The 17174-nt window shown below is 43.3% G+C and overlaps 4 protein-coding genes across 11 annotated transcripts in view; 1 reads left to right on the top strand and 3 right to left on the bottom strand.

The window, feature by feature from the left end:
- Nucleotides 1-304: 304 nt before the first annotated feature.
- Nucleotides 305-12351, bottom strand: LOC108040315 (centrosomin). Of its 6 annotated transcripts, XM_017117785.2 has the most exons (10): nt 12048-12351; nt 7061-7104; nt 6320-6693; nt 5951-6220; nt 5703-5870; nt 5421-5639; nt 4991-5349; nt 4407-4608; nt 1358-3482; nt 305-1292 (listed from the first exon to the last, which is right to left on the bottom strand). In XM_017117785.2, the coding sequence occupies exons 1-10, from the start codon at nt 12230-12232 to the stop codon at nt 1036-1038; spliced, it is 4203 nt and encodes a 1400-aa protein (XP_016973274.2). In that variant the 5' UTR covers nt 12233-12351; the 3' UTR covers nt 305-1035. The 6 variants fall into 6 exon arrangements, with proteins under 6 accessions (XP_016973274.2, XP_016973283.2, XP_016973250.1 ...); XM_017117794.2 differs by lacking the exons at nt 7061-7104; nt 12048-12351 and adding an exon at nt 6761-6933; XM_017117761.2 differs by lacking the exons at nt 4991-5349; nt 5421-5639; nt 5703-5870; nt 12048-12351 and adding exons at nt 8634-8818; nt 10726-11092 and having other exon boundaries at nt 4407-4601.
- Nucleotides 7184-7798, bottom strand: LOC108040359 (lysozyme 1). The gene has a single exon (XM_017117818.1). The coding sequence runs from the start codon at nt 7782-7784 to the stop codon at nt 7272-7274; it is 513 nt and encodes a 170-aa protein (XP_016973307.1). The 5' UTR covers nt 7785-7798; the 3' UTR covers nt 7184-7271.
- An 83-nt stretch (nt 12352-12434) lies between the features above and the next one.
- Nucleotides 12435-15266, top strand: LOC108040350 (golgin subfamily A member 1). Its single transcript, XM_017117807.2, has 6 exons — nt 12435-12858; nt 12933-13718; nt 13770-13868; nt 14186-14599; nt 14662-14901; nt 14960-15266. Exons 1-6 carry the CDS (start codon nt 12685-12687, stop codon nt 15080-15082), a joined length of 1836 nt encoding a protein of 611 aa, XP_016973296.2. The 5' UTR covers nt 12435-12684; the 3' UTR covers nt 15083-15266.
- A 253-nt stretch (nt 15267-15519) lies between these two features.
- LOC108040295 (low-density lipoprotein receptor-related protein 6) overlaps nt 15520-17174 on the bottom strand; it is a 35954-nt gene continuing 34299 nt past the window's right edge. For all 3 annotated transcript variants that reach the window (XM_044456520.1, XM_044456521.1, XM_044456519.1), the window contains exon 7: nt 15520-17133. In XM_044456520.1, coding sequence (XP_044312455.1) covers nt 16333-17133 — 801 coding nt within the window. In that variant the 3' untranslated portion in view covers nt 15520-16332. The remainder of the gene's footprint in view (nt 17134-17174) is intronic.

The raw sequence follows: 17174 nt of genomic DNA, 5'->3' as shown, positions 1-17174 counted from the left end.
CGTTACAAGCCACTGCACATAAATTTTTGAGTATTATGGCTGATCGTAATTTCTTTTCAAAAATATAAATATTTTGCAAGGAGAATTGGATGAAAAACAAGAAACGCTATAAAATATACAAGTCTATACAAAAATATGTCTAATTGATGAGTTTAGTAGACCTGATTCCCATTAATATTTATTTAATTTTTTTATATTTGTCGATTTGTAAAGCTCACTTCAGAAGTGAGTGAAGGTTTTTAAAAAGGAAGACATTCCAATAATTCAGACCCCCAACCGCATTTTAAATAAGTATAAAAACACATTTATAATTCTAACGCAATTGTTTATTCCCTAAAACGACAGGGTACAAATGACTTAAGTTCTAGGTCTTGTTCTTCAGGACACCACACACTACTTTTTACACATTGTACAAAGGGATGCTTCGAAACAAAGTTATTGGATGGCAACGTGGTTAAACCGTTTTGGCGGTAAGTCAAACAATTATTTCAATATCCGTTTCGATGATTAACTGAAATCAGGGATTAAGAGCGGTTAAGTAGTAGGAGGATACATTAATCAAGCGGTAGCTACACGCAAGTAATAATACAAGTTTTGGTTATTCGACACAAGAATCAGGAGAAGTATGCTAGAGAATATTCGTAAGTGTTTAGGTACTAGGAGGATATATACAGTCTAATATACATGTGTCATTCAATATGAATGAGTGCGCCGGGTTAGATACATTTTATCAGCACTCAGTTATTCTGTTAACTTTATGTGTTGGTGCTAAAAACAGATGTGATATTTCATTCAATGGGTTCGATTCCCATAACAGTCTTTAGAAAATGCATGGGTATTTTGTATTAATAACTTCGCTGTTTTTCTCTTTAAACACAAAAATATATAAAAGAATCATTATAAGTTAGCAACGAGACAACAAAATACAATGCAGACAAATAATGAAAATGGCAAGAACAATTTGAAAATGGCAAATTAATATTGGGTAAATGGCCTCTCGGGTTAATGCTGATATACTGGACGTCGGCGCGATCGTTATAACTCATTCTCCATGTTTGAGCGAACGTTTCGCAGAACGTTGTGCGTTTTTAGTATTTGATTTTTGATGTCTTTCTCGACTTGTGCTTTTGCTTTGTTAGCCATACGCAACTTTTCGTAGGTGTCTTCAAATGCGCGCTTGGTGCGAATTAGTTTGCGCCGCAACTCGGCGTTTTCAAGATCTACCTTGGCACAGTCGTGAGCTGTGGCTGCAGCAGTTGCCAGGTTGGCCTTGCTGTCAGGTGAAGAAGATTCTATGGAAAAATAAGTACAAAAATTAGATGAGTGATCTCTTTGCAGCTTGTTCCACCAAACTTACCCTCGGACTTTGTCTTCGCACACTCGTTTTTCAACTCTACAGTCTTGAGCATCGCTCGCTGGGCATTGGATAGCTCTACGCTTGAAATCCTTCCGGCATCGCTCTCTATGCCCAGATCTGGGGATGAATTGTTGACCCGCTGGGCCACCACTGCAGCAGCAGTCAGTTTGGAAGAGGAAGCCAGACTTGCGGGAGGTCCCATTGGCACCGCCACCTCCTCGGAAGTGTAGCCAGACTGAGAGACATCGCTGCTGTTGGAGCGCTTCTGCTGGAACTTTCGTTGTTCCTCCTTAAGCGCCTCCAGCTGAAGCTTCAATTCTTCGGAGCGCTTCTCCAGTTGAAGCTTGTCGTTGTACGCCTTTGTGCGCTCCATTACCGCCTTGGAAGCCTGCAACGTGCTCTCGTCCAGTTGCTTCTTCAAGGCCCGCGTGGCCAGCTCGTTCTCGACGAGCGTCTGCTTCAGCTCCTTCTCGTTCTCCTGGTGATAGTCCAGGGAGCGTTGCAGCTCCAACAGCTGTTGCGCCTGCTCTTGATAGGTGGTTAGTGCCACCCAGTCACGTTCGAGTGCCTCCTGGTGTAGGTGCTCGTGCTCTTCCAACTGCTTAACTGCTTCCACTTTGTGTTGCTCGAGCTGAGTTTGCAGGTGGTCCACCGAATCGGCGTGCTGCTGTTCCATTTCCTGCATTTGCTGCTGTACCGCCTGCAGTTCCATTTCAGTTATCTGTGCATCCGCAGTCAAAGTGCTCTGTGCCAGCTTCAGTTGGTCAATCTGCTGGGTCTTGAGCTCCAGCTGGCGTTGCATCTCCACCATTCGCTGATCCTCGTGCGATCCTATGGCCTGCAGGTCCGCAGTCAGAGCCGCGTTGATGGCTCTCAATTGTTCGAGTTGTTGGCTGATATCAAGACAGCGCAGTTGTTCCTGCTTGTACCTATTGTCCAGCTCCACCAACTGGCACTGCACGTTAAGCACACGTTCGTCCTTCTGCGCAATCTGTTCCTCAAGCTGGGCGATACGTTCGCTGTTACGGTTGCGATCCTGGCGGGTGGCACAAGCTCTTCCTTCACTCTCCGACTCGCTGGCTGGCTGATCTGGTGCTGCCAAACTGTTGGATGTTTCGTCCAGGCCAATGCGTGCCAGGGAAACCTTGCGATCTGGCTCTGACCAGGCTTCGGATTCGCTCTGGTTGTCCAACTGCTGGGACGGCAATGGCAGGGAGCGACGCTCCTTGCGTTGCAGCTGCTGTCCTTCGGTGCTGCGTCGCTTCTCTAGTTCCCGTTTCAGAGCCTTGTTCTCCGCCTTCAAATTCTCCACTGTTGGACTCATTGAACTGGCGGCGTGGATCTCCTCATGGGAGTTGAACGTCTTGTGGCTTACATCGCCTTCGGTGTACAGGATCTCGGAGAGATTACATAGCTGCGCGAGGCTCTGATCAGCCAAGGAAGCACCTGTTATATTCAGAGTCATATTAAGACTCTTGGAGAGATCCAAGCTGCGGTCCACAGCCTTACGCATGGCGTGACGACGATCGGCGGCCAAAACGCCAAGGACATCCTTGTGCTTCAACAGAGAGTTTAGGAACCCGGCCAGCTCTTCTAGTCGGTTAGTCAGCACACTGCACACATCGGCGCACTCAAGACGCCACTTGTCCGACGTCTCCACATCCGTGCGAGCTTGCTGGAGTTCCAATCGCAACTGCCCGATCACCGCGAAATTCTGCTGATCCTCTGCCAAGCGCTGGAAGAGCACGTCCACCTTGCGCTGCAAGACTTTGTTGCGCTCCACTGCCCGCATGTACTCCGCTTCTGTGAAGGATTGCTGCAGGTCTGCTTCGCCAGCGGACTCCTCGCCAATTTGGGGCAGCGTCTTTTGCTGATTCGCCAATAATTTGGTTAGGCGCTCCACCTCCCGATTCTTCTCCCACAGCTCTTTGTTGACCAGGTTCTGCAGATTGGCAGTCTTCTTTTTGACCTCCGCTTGCAGCTGCTTTATCTTCTCCTCCTGCTCGGTGATCTTAAGCTCGTAGCGCACCCTGAGATTGGTGGAGATTTCCAGTGAGGATGCTTCGTTGTCACTCATCGAACGGCCTGTCGTTGATGGCGAAATAGTCGTCTTGTTGCTGTCGTTCTAAAAGGAAATTGCAATTATTAATTATTTGTCCTTAAAAGAATAAGTATATTGTTGTTAAACTATTTAATATACAAATTTTTAATTAAGCAACTATGCTTAAGTTGTTTAAAAAAAATCTGTATAAAATTTGTCATCTTTTTGGTTTTACAACAAATTGTATCAATTATTATGTTAAAAGTTTGCCTTACAGTTTTCTTAATTGGATTTTAAAATTTTTAGCAAACACACATTCTATTTTTTGACATGCATTTTTAGCTGTTCGTTAGGTGACATACATTCATACGAGTGACAGCCCTGAATAATAATTAAATATATTTATGTTTTCTATATTCTTTTTGCGACCTAATTGCCCAAAGTGGGTTCAGCTTTCTTGAAAAATAGAGGGCCATTTGTGTTTTAATTTAAACACCCAACACACATTTCAATATTTTTTATTACTACAGGAAAGCAAACATTTTTTTCTACTCGTATGGGTATATTAGTGTAGTACAAATTTGTAAAAAACTTTACGTTCCTACTCTTACCCGTTCATTCTTTGGAAAAAATGCGATTTGAGGACTGCGCACTGGCGTTAGAGTTTAAAGTATTAGGTTTTATTTGCTGGCTCTGATTAAATAATCTTTTGACAAGCAAGTGGCGTTTTCTTTTTACCCATAAAAATGTTTTGTTTGTTCTTCATATTTGAACAAGATAGTTAAATTGGCAAGATTAGAAACTAGAAATAGTTCTAAGTGGAATACCGTTGCGCAAAGCCCTAAACTTGAAATAAAATAATAAATTTATTGCACAATAAAATGACCACATTTTACGGTAGAAGTAAGGTTTTTGATCTACCATATTAGAGTAAATATAAATTAAACTACACTTTTTATATGCAAAGCACACCAAATTAAAAAAATTAGATATTTAATAAATCCTTACCCCCTTATTGACCGACTGCTCCTTCTCCTGATTAAGGCGCTTGATTTCCTTCTCCTGGCTGCTAAGCTTCTGCATCAGCTTCTGAATAGTGCGGCAGGCCTGCTCGTGAATTCGCTCGCGCTCCTTGAGCTTCTCCTGGGCGTCCTGTAGTTCGCACATCTTGTCCGCCAGTTGGGCGCCCAGTTCTCGCTTGGTCTGTAAGTGATCAGAGACGACGGCTACAGCTTCCAAAGAGTTCAACACAAGATCTTAGCTTAGAAATAGCTTATGCTTTTAATTGGGTTCAATAACATTCATTCAATTAGGACGTTGACATTCAAGGGGATTAAATTGAATACACCTTAACGAGAAATTTGTCGATGTCAGGGGAAGCGACATCGTTCTAATAAAGTATGCCCAACATCTGATAGATTAGGTTTCTTCAACGATCAACAAAAACGGGACAAATAAGAGAAGGCGGTGATCAAATGGAGAACATGACTCCGCCCAAGTTGGCTCGGCTGTACTTTCGGCAATGCGGATACAGCAACGAAGTCAGCCCGATTCCGGCATGGGTATTGCCGCCCTCACAGGACATTTGAAACGGCATCCGTGCGTTTTGCAGACAGATGTGCAGCTGCACCATCAAAAGGGTCAGTTTAAGGGCTACGTGCCCCAGCGCCAGAGGAACTGCCGGAACCCAGTGTAACTTGGCAACGAATAGTTGTAGAAAGCCGTACTGGGTGCATTCACGGCCAGCAAAGTTGCGTGCCTGCTGTGGTGGTGCCCCGACTGGTGAAGATACTGGGGATTCATATATGATTGCTGCTGCTGCTGCGGCTGTGGACAACGACGATTTAGGAGCTGGGCGCACTGATCGCTGGATTGGAAGTGCTTCACCTGACCGGCGTTCCAATCGCAAAGGCTTTTGCGCGACGACGGCCCCCGACTGCCGCACAAAACACTGATCGATGAGAAGTTGGAGTGCAATGAGGAACTGCTGCCGCAACGTGCAAGAGAAGATGTGTTACCAACCCCAGCATCCACCACTGTGCGCATCGGCTGCACGACGGCTACGCCACGATCCAATTGGCGCAGCTCCTTTTGCCGCAGGTTTCCAGAGATCCCGCGAAAGTAAAAGTTCTCGTCCCGCACAATTTCCAGTTCGGCGTTTAGTTTGGCTATCAATGCCTCGTACTCCAGCAGGCTGTTTAACATACCTCCGTACGCTTGCTCCTTGCGCTTGATTGTGTCCTTAAGGAGGGGAATTACTAATTGAGGAGAGGATGGCTGAGGGCGTGGGAGTTGGGAACTCACTTCCAAGAGCTTGATGGTCTGCCGCTGCACGTCCATCGTTTCGGCGGCATCCTTCATAGACATGCATTGATCGGACAGCTCGAGTTTTACGGCATCGGCGGAGGTCACCAAGTTCTGATTCTCCACCCGGCATTCCCCGATCTCAACCTTCAACTGTTCTATGATCTTCTAAACATAAGGGTCTCTCTTTAACCATTCCATTCCCCATCTAATCTACAGGGAAAATACCATTGAATAGCTTTACTTACGTTTGCCGACTCGACGGATTCGGTGTCCTTTTCAAGGCGCTCCACTAGCTCTGCATTCTTGATGGCCAGCTCCTCGATCTTGGCCTCGCATGCCGTTAGCGATTCCAGGCGCTCGGCCAGCGCGAATTCTAGCTCACTTTTGGCAGCCTTGTTACGTATGTCGGTCTCCATCAGTTCATCCTCCAGTTTATGCACCTCCGACTCAAGGCGCTGCAGCTTCTTCATATCAAATGAAGCATTGCTTTCGCCAGGCTGGGCAGATTCTGCCATCTAAAGAAGAATTAATAAATTAACGGGTTTTCAGGTGCAACGGGCATTGGTTTTTGTAGATTTTGTATCTTAAACGCTCTTATGAATCGGTAAACACACCTGATACGAGCGAATCTGTTCCTGCAAGTCATCAATTATCGCCTGGCTGTCGAAGTCTACTTTGCGCTGCATTTCCTCGTGGTGTGAGATTGCCCTGGCGGCATCCTTAAGCAGTTCCATCTTCTCATCGACGGTTTTTCGCAGCATTTCGATTTGGATTTTCGAATCGATGAGCTGCTTGCCTAAAGAGTCTTGGGAATTGTTTGCACGGGCGCCCGGCTGACCCTCCTCCATGAAGTAAATTCTCAGCTTCAAATTAAAGTTCTCCTTGCGCAGTGTGGACATCTGCTCCTCCAACTCGCGCACAGATCGACCTTGCATCATCATTGGCGAGTGACTGCCGCCCTGAGGTCGCGGCACATCGAAACTGGCATCTGGAAACCAAAAAAAGGTGAAGATTAATATGGAGTGGATTAGATTCTTCATAAAATCTGAACTGACTGAGAAACTGAAATCTTCTCGAACTAAGCGTGGATGAGGACGAGGAGCGATTTTTGTTCATGGCTTTTAGTTTTCGACTAGCCGTTAGGGCGCAACCACATAGAAAATATATAAAGGCAAACTAGGCGGCCAAATTAATGTACAATGCTCTGTGTGTGTTGCCAAAACGGAACCCTAATATTCAATGACTTTTACCATTATAATAAAAATAGTATTTAATTCACAGCCAACTAAGAGAAGCTCTGATTTCATATAGTTTAAAAAACCAAAACGTGAAATCATTAAATCTGTCAAACTTACATGAGTTCTCCATGGTGACATCTTGCAAAGCTCCCGGACTGGTGCTGTAAAGAAGGAGGAAATCTGTTAATTGAGCACAATGAAAGCAGCTCGCTGTGACCTCGCAGAACATCCAATAAAACAAGTCGAATATAAACGGTAATTAAGATTTTAATTTAGCATACACAAATTCACATATTTCGGCAGTGATGACATAATAGGCAGACTATCGCTAACAACCTTTGACCTCGTCCATCTTGCTGGTCGCACAATCTGTGGCGTTGTGCGGCTGGAAGCACTCATCAATGGTTTCCAAAGTACCATTGCAGAACTCCGGATAAACGGACCAGGCCGTCCAGCCCTGCTGTTTCTGGATGAGCCGAGCGCACTGGACCGCCATGGTGATGTCGTCGCTCAGAAGGTGAGTGCAATTCACATTGCAATCATTGAATGCATAGTACTCCGTTCGATTTGGCGGCGCACACCAGAAACGATCGCTGATCTGGAAGAGTCCATAGTCCCGGGAGCCATCCGCATTTCCCTGACCCACGACGTGCGTGTTGAAGCGGCTCTCAAACTCGGCAATGCAAAGCCACAGCGGTAGCTCCGATTTCGGGACATCAAGTATATAAAGCTGACCAGCAAGATCGCAAGGCTTCAGGCGAATGGCCAGCAGGGGAATTCCCTGGAACAGGAACCACACCACCGGGAGTACTCTCACTTTCGACCAACTTGATCGGACCATTTCAAGTGAGATTCAGTCACGAAGTGAATATCCACCTCCGGCTATCAAGGTATCTTTACTAGTATCAAGCGATCATGGCTAGCGAGCTTAATCCGACTCTCAAACCGGTTTACATTATTTGGCCTGGCTTATGACTTAAATTGGTAATAAATACTGGAAAATCAACGGACAATGCAACAAAGTTTGATGCTTGCATTGCACTTTGTTCTGACTACTAAAAATCTACTGTTAATGAATGACAATTCTCCCTTATAAGAAATAAAATAAACTGGAAATGATCAGAATTTCTATATTGATCATTTTTTACGCTAATTAAGAAACTGATTTGAGTTTTCCTAATTAATTCACTGGGGCGTGAAAATGATAGATTGGTTTCCATTCAAATAAACACTCACAGTGCGATACTATACTATAAGGAAACTAGACAAAATCAAGTTAAGATTGTTTTAAAAAGTTTCAGACTGTAGAAACTATGTTACGTTTAACTTTAAATAAAGTTTTAGATATATTTTAAGAGCTGAGTTTAACCCTCAACAATAAAATGAAAATACTCATGAATAGCTTCTTGAAATTGCGATCCGCACTGTATGCCTATTCTTTCAATTACAGACACACCCAATTGCTCAAATCGGCAATCAACCTCTTTTTTGTTTTTGGCCAATTGCTTTGTGAACTAAATTTCAGTCAAAGTCACACTTGAATGATCGCACTTCCAAAAACCACAAGTCGAAATGGATGAGATTACACTTCCGCCCCTTAAATCCACCGTAGATCGGGGAAGAGGGAAGTGCAATTAACGCAGTATAGATTACGTACAGTAGGCCCAACAAGTTGAGAACCAAAACTTACCAGAATGCTCCATTGCCGGAATTTAGAGAATATCGTTTGAATGGGGAGCCAGGCACATCGGTTGAGTGGTTCAGAGAGGTAGATCGAAATATACCCGCCATTTTCTATGTTTCATTTAGCATTTGCGCTCCTATTCGTCTTTATTTTCTTTTGATTATATATATATATGGATATTTGCAGCGACTCTAAATTTGAGATTTAATTAGTTGTTTTTACACGGGGTGGACACGTCACCACTAGTTGTTGTTGTTCTTGGCTTTATTCCCTAAATACTTTTGCGGCGCACGCCAGACTTCGTTACGTATCCGCCATGTCGTCTTCCAAGGGGCAGGCCGCCATGAGTCATGGGCTGCTGGCTGACGTGCGCAGCAATCAGGAGCATTCAGCCGTAGAGCGGAAGAAGCTTCAAAGAGTCTGGCGCTCCTACGGATAGGATGCAGATCCCAGAGATGGGGGATGGACGACGGACGACGGCGCATGTGGGCCACCACATCTTCGAAGAGGCTAACAGATACACTACACACACCTCTGGTCGTAATTTATTTTGGGAATTGAGCAAATTGCAAAAAGGCGACCGCAATAGAAACTGCAAAACGTGCACCGGGCAAGAAATGTCTGCCAAACATTTCCACTCAATGTTTTGTTTTGGCTTTCGGCTCGGTTACTATGGTGGTAATGAAAATCAATGGTTTAAGTTAAGGACCGACGGTTGGGTGGGATTGTAAACAACAGGTGGGCGTTGGAAACGTGCTAGAACATGTGTCTCCTCGGTTAACACCTGAACAATATCTCGGATGCGTTTTAGGGCCCTCACATCGGCAGGTTAACTGCAGTTAGCAGCCCATTCTCACCTCGCGTCTTGAGTGGGTGTCAAACTATGGTTAATGACACACAAAGGCGCCTGCATTATTCAACAAAGAAGTACAATAACAATAAACAGAAGTAGTCTGAGCATATATCGAGTGATATGTGAAGGCAGTATTATGGACAATACCCATATGGCTTAAGGCCGAACGGTATCTTAAAAATTTTTGGACAGGTACTGCAAGGTGAAATGTAACTACCTGAAAATAGTTTTAGAATGTCTAATACCTACTATACGATTTTCAAGTACACAAAATATGATCCAAACCCATAACTTTTAGATTGTTGAAAAAATCGTTAAAGTTTATGTAATACGAGGTAATGATAATATCTAAATATAAGCTAAAACATCCAATTTTCAGAGATATCTTTGCTTTAGGAAATTTAACCAAAAAAAATTCATTTTCAATAGCCCCCCAACTCGCAACTACAAAATAATGGTCATTATTATGCATCATAACACACATTAGAAAGAAGTTCTGCAAAATTTAAGTACAATTAAAATAATTTTTGAAAATATATACACAAAACCCCACAAAATAGATAATTTAATATACCACAGCCTTTTAAGATTAACGCTCGAAAAACCCACTAACTTATTATTATAAACAAAGGAATATTGATCAGGAACTTCTATCTTTTGTTCACTAGATACAATTTTATGAAAAACCACTAATTTGTTCCCAAATTATAATTTTATTTTATTGATAGTGACCGCAGCCTGATGACCAATTTGGGTGATACATACTTCTTCTTTGTTTTTTATTTTACATCCGCTAAAAATGGGATCTCAAATAAATGAGTCTGCTCTGATACTGTACTTCACAAGCCAGGATGCCTTTTTTCAGGGTAGGGACCAGTATTGCAGTTTTAAAGGGCAACAAAGAGGTGTTCTGTTCCGTTTTTACCCCATAGGGGTTAATTCAACGAGTCCATGACCCCTGATGAATGCACGCGTGTGTGTAGATATTAACCCACACATGCAACTGCAGACTGATAAGAAGACTTATGAAGAAATTAGGAATTCCAGGAAATGATAAACTAAAGCTAATGATGTGATATGTCTGTCGATTGAGCTGTGGAATGCTCTATTCCACAAACAAATTAATTTCTATACTTTTCCTCCGACTAAAATTAGCCGCAGCATCGCGGCGACAAACCATACGAACAACAACAACAACTGGGGGCACCACCACAGACATCTGTAGTATCTCTAAGTATGTATTACATTGTATGTACATCCGAGCACACTTTGGTTCTTTATATATTTATTTCGTTTTGTTTTTCACTCAAGAACCACTAGCATCCTCTGAAACGCTTATCCACAGCGATGTAAGCAATAAATACAAATCAATCTATCACTTTTGTATCTCGTAGTGCAGTATAAACAATTGCGCTTATGTACAGATATGTACAATCAAACACTCACACACCCGCACACCGCTTGACCCGTTGATTGTTTCTGCTTATTTACATATAAAATGAGTTAGTGTGTGTATATGGCACGATTGATAGCCGAGAGGCAAGCAAAATAAACCGAAAAATGCTCTTTATACGTCCAAATAAACCGAAAGCTAGAACATAACTGACTGAAAGTACGATGCGACCGATAAAGAGAGGTCCGCGGGCTCTAGAGAGAGAAGGCATACGAGATGAAAACTCATCTCCATTTGCGAGGAAAGGAAAATGCGCTCAGCAGATGTTACGCATTTCCCACTGCGGAATAGCCGTACCCGTAGCCGTACACTAAGAGAAATAATTACAAAATGTGAGCCTGCCTACTCTAAAGATTATAAAAGATTATTTTTTATAAAACAATTTTTACGGTATATGGCGTGCCTATTTCAGCTAGTTTTACAATACAGACTCAACTACTAACTCTCATCAATAACTTGTGTAAAGGTTCTAAAATATGTTACCTTTATTTTTTACCATACGACAGTAATTATTTATATACTTTCAAACTAGATTTACAAATATTTATCGACCCATATAATGATTCATGAGCTCGGAATACCGTATCTCTGCTTTTAAATAAATATTATAAACGGAAATTGCAAGCCCCGATAAAAAATATTAAATGATTAAGAGACTGGTTGGTATCAATTTTGTAAAAATGTATGATTCACAATTTTTTTAAATCTTTACAGCTTAAACATTGGCCAAATTTTGAAAATAAGAAAATAAATACTTGCTTCAAAATTAACAAGAATAAAAAAATGTTTGTTGAATATTAGAAAATATTCATTTTTGTCCTTTAGTTTTATTTCCAGTGTAGTTGTGTTATTGCTACTCTCTTTGCATTTTCGGGGTGGGTTATACACCCAATGTACGTACAGATGTTTGCGAGTGTACCTCCCCCTATGGGGCCGAGTGTTACGGATCTGGGAGAGCTCCAGCTGAGAGCGTCGATTCCCGATCACAGTGGGCACGATCGCCATGTCACATGCGGATCATCTGCTGCGCACTTTTGGTAACCAGGGAATACGAGTATTTTTTTACTCTTATTGGTAAATAAATATTTATAATGTCCTGTCATTGCCAACTTACTCATCTATACTTTTGGACAGAGCCTCCGCCAGTTTGCGCAGCACCCTCCTGTCGATTTCCGAGGCTCCATTCTCCTCCAGAAAACTGGTCACCGTCTCAATCAAGGTGATTTCCCTCAAGGACGAGGCGCAGGTACCATTGCCATCGCCGCAGTAGTCCCGCAAAACCTGTTTAGACTGGTCCATGGGAAGTCCTTTCAATGCTCGGTTTATTTTCAATAACTTTTAACACTTAACAATTTCACACAGGACGCTAACAATTAGGTTTTTTTCTGTTTGGAAAATGAAGCGCGCTTAAACAGCTGTTTTTGGCGTCATTTATCGTAATGCAACCAAGTGCTGCCACAGCCTTGCCATATAGCTGCAATTAGGTGCCTCAGCGGTGTGGCAACATTGAAAGTCGATTTTTGTTTCTGGAAAGTCGATTCTTATCGAACGTAAACAACATCGACGGTTGACAAAAATTAACATTTGCCTGATAAGCAACTAGAACACAGCGGCCACAGATACAACGCCATGCTATAAACGATTCGCGGGCACGTTTACGCCAGCCCAACCAAACCAGGCCAATTCCAGTTGGGGGAAATACACAGCGACAAAAAAAACAGTAGAGGAAAAGCTCCCCCGTAATAGCAACAATGTTTGCCACACTGAAAAACAAAATAAAAGAGGAAACAGGCGAGGATGTGGTCCATTCGGGCAACCAGCGTTATCCCAGCACCAACAACAACAATTACCGGCTACGTAGTCGCCGCGTTAGCATTAATTCCAACTCGGCTGATGATGTGGGCGGTGGCGGATACTACAATGAGGTATGAAAAAAAACGAAACAGTCTATTTGTGTATACATATAGGAGAAACGCATAAACACCTGTACCTTTTGCAGTCGGAGCAACTGTGCCAACTGCGGAGTCAATGCAACGAGCTCACCACCAAGTTATCCACCATCACACTGGGATTGCAGCAGCTGCAGGAGGAGAAGAGCCGTGTGGACAAGACCAACGAGATACTGCTAGAGAGCGTGCGAGTGGCTCAGACGCAGAAGGACATGTACTGCGAGGAGCAGGAGAAGATCCAGAATCTGCAGCAGATCGAGATCGACAAGCTGAAGAACCTGCTCAGTTTCCGCGAGCAGGAATCGGTTGATCGCATGGGTCACATGCGTCAGCAGAGCCAGCAAATCGAATCCTTAAGCGAGGAGCTGGAGCGTCTGCGTCCCATTGAATCCGTGGCCGAGGATCTGCGCGACGAACTGGAGCAGCTGCGGCACGCCACGCAGCAGGAGAAGAACCTGCTTACCACAACACTGGCAGCGGTGCAAGAGGAGAACCGGCACCTCAAGAAACGCATGAAAATTGTGGAAGAGTCGCGCCTGGAGTCGCTGGGCAAGCTAAACTCCGAGCAGCAAGTGCAGGCCCTAATCCGGGAACACAAGCTGCTGGAGCAGCACTTGGAGGAGGCCCATCTGCAGCTGTCGGACATTAAAGGGTCCTGGAGTGGCCAGAACCTAGCGCTGGAAACGCAAGTCAGTCGTTTATCCAAGCAGGTGGCCGAGGAAACCACTGAAAAACGAAAGGCCTTGAAATCCCGAGACGATGCCATCGAAACCCGCAAGCAAGTTTCCTTCGAACTGGAAAAGGCCAGAGATGAAGTTAAGCAGAGAGACGATAAGGTGAGCAGACAGTGATCCCTTAATCCTAATATTAATCCAAGCTAATCCCAGGTCAAGCTGCTGGAAGAGGAAATCGACGAGCTAAATGTGGCCCTTAAGGAGTGCCGCGAGGAGAACGAGCAACAAGTCCTTTTTGAGCGCAATAAATCTGTGAGTATGCCTCCCGATGATGACGATTTCCATTGGGACTTGTAACACTAACTAACCTTGTAATGCAGTACTAACTCTAACATTTAAGTTCCTGGTATATTTAACACCACTTTTTGGGGAAAATGCAATTTTCCGACCACACCTATTATGTACTTTTGGATTATAAATGTTTTCCTTTCTGTATTAAACTGATTTTTAATCGTTGGCAAACTGATTGGTAACCTTTTTCCTTAAACAATGCACGCCTATTTGTTTACCTTCAATATCCTATTCCGCTTGATGGAGACTTTGTAAACCAATAAACCGAATGTTCTCAGCAAAATCTGGAAACAGAGGTAAAAGATCTCAAGACTCGTCTCACTGCGGCGGATGACAGGTTCACCGAGTACGCCTCGAATGCCGAGCAGGTTGCCCAAAAGCTACGGACCCAAGCGACTGAAAAGCAGGAGCAGCTGGACGAAACCATAATGCACCTAGAAATCGAACGAGAGGAGAAAATGACTGCAATACTCCGTAATGCGGAAATCGCCCAAAGCGAAGACATTTTACGGCAACAGCTGCGCTTGGAGCGCAGCGAAGCCACCGATCTTCAGGATAGGAATAATCAACTGGAGAGAGATATAACTGAAGCCCGGCAAGCGCTGCAACAGATCAGCAGTACAGCCCAGGATAATGCCCAGAAGCTGACCGAGTTCGAGGATGTTCAGTTGGAAATAGTCGAGAAAAATAAGGTAATATATAATATATAATTTAAATGTGTGTTCTATCTATAATTATACATTTTATGGTCTAGACAATAAAAACACTGAATCAGCGTTTGGTCGACCTGAAGAAAACAGTGCAAAAGGAATTGCGCAGCGCGCAGATATCCACGGACATTGAGTCCCATCCGGCAACGATTCCCGGCCACAGAATCTCAAGCTCATCCCTGGAGACTTTTCCCTCTGGCGACAAGGGCAATTGCATCATAATGGACGAAGTTAATTTTCAATATTTGAAACATGTCATAGTGAAGTTCTTGACCAGCCGCGAGGTATGTAATTTCACCCATTTTCTACTCGGTTAGCCCGATTTCATGTGTATTCCCTTAGGTGGAAGCGCGTCATCTTGTCCGTGCCGTCTCCACTTTACTTCAGCTGACATCCGAGGAGGAAAAGCTGCTGCATGACACTTTGAATTGGAAGATGAGTTGGTTCGGCATGAAACCAACCTAAATACCCACAGCAATAAATCACATTTGTATTCTAGTCTGTAGTCAATTCATAACGTTCGTGTAATATGTACATACCAATTACATACGCAGCACTGTGTTATTTTGTTTACCGACAACATTCCATTTTGTTAAATAGTATTTATTTCTACCGTTGTGATTTTTATAATAAACTACCAATTATGTAACCGAGTGTTTTTATTTTGTAAAAGGTTTTTAAGTTTATCGGATGTATGGATTCTTTAAATTTATTTATTTTTATTCATTAAAACCAAACTAAGTAATTTAAGAATTTTACCGCCCCTTGAGTAGATTTTATTTTATACTTTTATTTTACTTTACCTTGTATTAACTATCATTCTACTTACTTTGGTGGCGCCATCTAGCAATGATTTATTTTAGACCAGCAAATCAAGATATTCCATAAATAAAAGTCAGAAGTTAATTGTGTTAAAAATACTGCATTTTACATTTAAAAATATTGTTTGTTATATGTTTGTTTATTACAAATTACGTTCACTAAAATTAACTATAAATATGAATTTACTTCAATTTATTTATTGCAAAAACCTACGTCATATGAATAACTAACTATTCATTTGTATTATCTACGAATAAATGATATAGGAGAATTTAAGAATAAACAATAAAACACACGTATTACTGAGGCACTTTTTGGTGTTTATAACAATTAAGAAGACAGTTGAATTAGTCGCATATTCGTCAATATTGCTTTCGTAGAAGAATGATATATTTACACTTCAGAACTAAACGTTATACTAAGTCTAGGTGTTAAATGCATTTAAATCAAAATTGCGAAGGTAGGTGTTAAATCAATTGTCGATTTTCTGTCAGGTTTCGGAAAATTTGGCACACGGAATTTCAAAAGACTTACTTATCGATTATTACATCATTTAGACCTAAGGTAATTGCTAATAATTGCATTTCGCTTACAAAAATCTGCAGTCTATTGTTGCGTATGGTTGCAATGCATTGTACTGCAATATATTTCGGGGCTATCTGGCAAAATGAAACTTAACGAGATCGAATAAGTCCTCCAGGCATGGACGCTCTCTCTAAGCTATGATTAAAATTAGTTAAAGCCTTAAATGACCAATTAAACACACATACATATTTACAAATCAGTTGTAGAAATTAGAATTGTGAAAATAAAAAGGACTTGATAAAACGAAAAGCTATGCAGAAAAGTGATATGTTGCAACACCTCTCGCTTTACATGTAAATCTCAAAATGTTACGTAAACCCCCGACTGGGCGACTGTACGGGCGAAGGCGGGGGTGGGAGCGGCGAGAAGTATGTGGAGCTCCGTGATGACGGCGATGGCGGGCAGGAGGACTCCGGCACAATGCGCACATCGCTGTGGTAATGCGAGCGCGGCGTCGGCGGCGGCGGATACGGCTCACTATCGTAGCCGTATTGCAGGCAGGCGGCCGCCGAACTGGAAGAATGCTTCGTGGCTCCTCCATTACTGTTGTTGCTGTTCGATTTGCTCGTATAATTGGAGTCGGACTCATCACAAATGTCCGTGGAGCAGGGCGTTGGTGGCGGCGGCTGGTTGATGATCTTGTAGTGCCTGTACGGACGACGCGATCTGGTCGCCGGTGAGGGTGGCGGGTTAATGGGGTATGCTACCATACTGCTTCCATTCGTCGTTGAACTAGAAGCACCAGTAATGTGGTTGCGATCATAGGAGTTCATGCTGTTGCGCGAGTTCAGTGTGGACATCCGCACTGCGTCCGCTACGGAGGCGATCTTGGAAACCCTCTGCGATTTACTCAGCGTCGAGGGTGACAGCGGATCCGTGGCCTGGTCGTCCTTAGGTTCCGTTCGGCTCTTGCCAATCCGTGTGCGGCAAAACTGCAGCAGATAGACAATCGAAAAGATAGTTATCATGGTGGCGCCAATCAGTATCATAAAGGCGCGCTTATCGGTGGCGGGTGCCATGCGACGCTGCAGGCAAATGTCGGAGGATTCATCGGCTCCATCGGCGCAGTTCTCCCAGCCATCACATAGCAGGGCGGCCGAAATACACAGCTGAAAGAATTATAGCTGTGTCAAAGAAGTTCTTTACTTCG

Source organism: Drosophila rhopaloa, unplaced genomic scaffold (genome assembly GCF_018152115.1).
Source record: "Drosophila rhopaloa isolate 14029-0021.01 unplaced genomic scaffold, ASM1815211v1 contig_115, whole genome shotgun sequence".
NCBI classification, from domain to species: domain Eukaryota; kingdom Metazoa; phylum Arthropoda; class Insecta; order Diptera; family Drosophilidae; genus Drosophila; species Drosophila rhopaloa.
Note: the sequence above shows the minus strand (reverse complement) of the source record. Positions and strands in the feature narration are given on the sequence as shown.

Excerpts from the sequence above, each read along its gene's own strand:
- LOC108040359 (XM_017117818.1), bottom strand. The coding sequence starts at position 7,784 with ATGGTCCGATCAAGTTGGTCGAAAGTGAGAGTACTCCCGGTGGTGTGG.
- LOC108040315 (XM_017117785.2), bottom strand. The coding sequence starts at position 12,232 with ATGGACCAGTCTAAACAGGTTTTGCGGGACTACTGCGGCGATGGCAAT. Across the intron at positions 5,350-5,420 it reads GCACAGTGGTGGATGCTGGG|TGTTTTGTGCGGCAGTCGGG; the intron begins GTTGGTAACACA and ends CTCATCGATCAG. Across the intron at positions 4,609-4,990 it reads CTGCAAAACGCACGGATGCC|CTTACAGACCAAGCGAGAAC; the intron begins GTTTCAAATGTC and ends CGTCTCTGATCA.
- LOC108040350 (XM_017117807.2), top strand. The coding sequence starts at position 12,685 with ATGTTTGCCACACTGAAAAACAAAATAAAAGAGGAAACAGGCGAGGAT. Across the intron at positions 13,869-14,185 it reads TTTTTGAGCGCAATAAATCT|CAAAATCTGGAAACAGAGGT; the intron begins GTGAGTATGCCT and ends GAATGTTCTCAG. Across the intron at positions 14,600-14,661 it reads AAATAGTCGAGAAAAATAAG|ACAATAAAAACACTGAATCA; the intron begins GTAATATATAAT and ends TTTATGGTCTAG.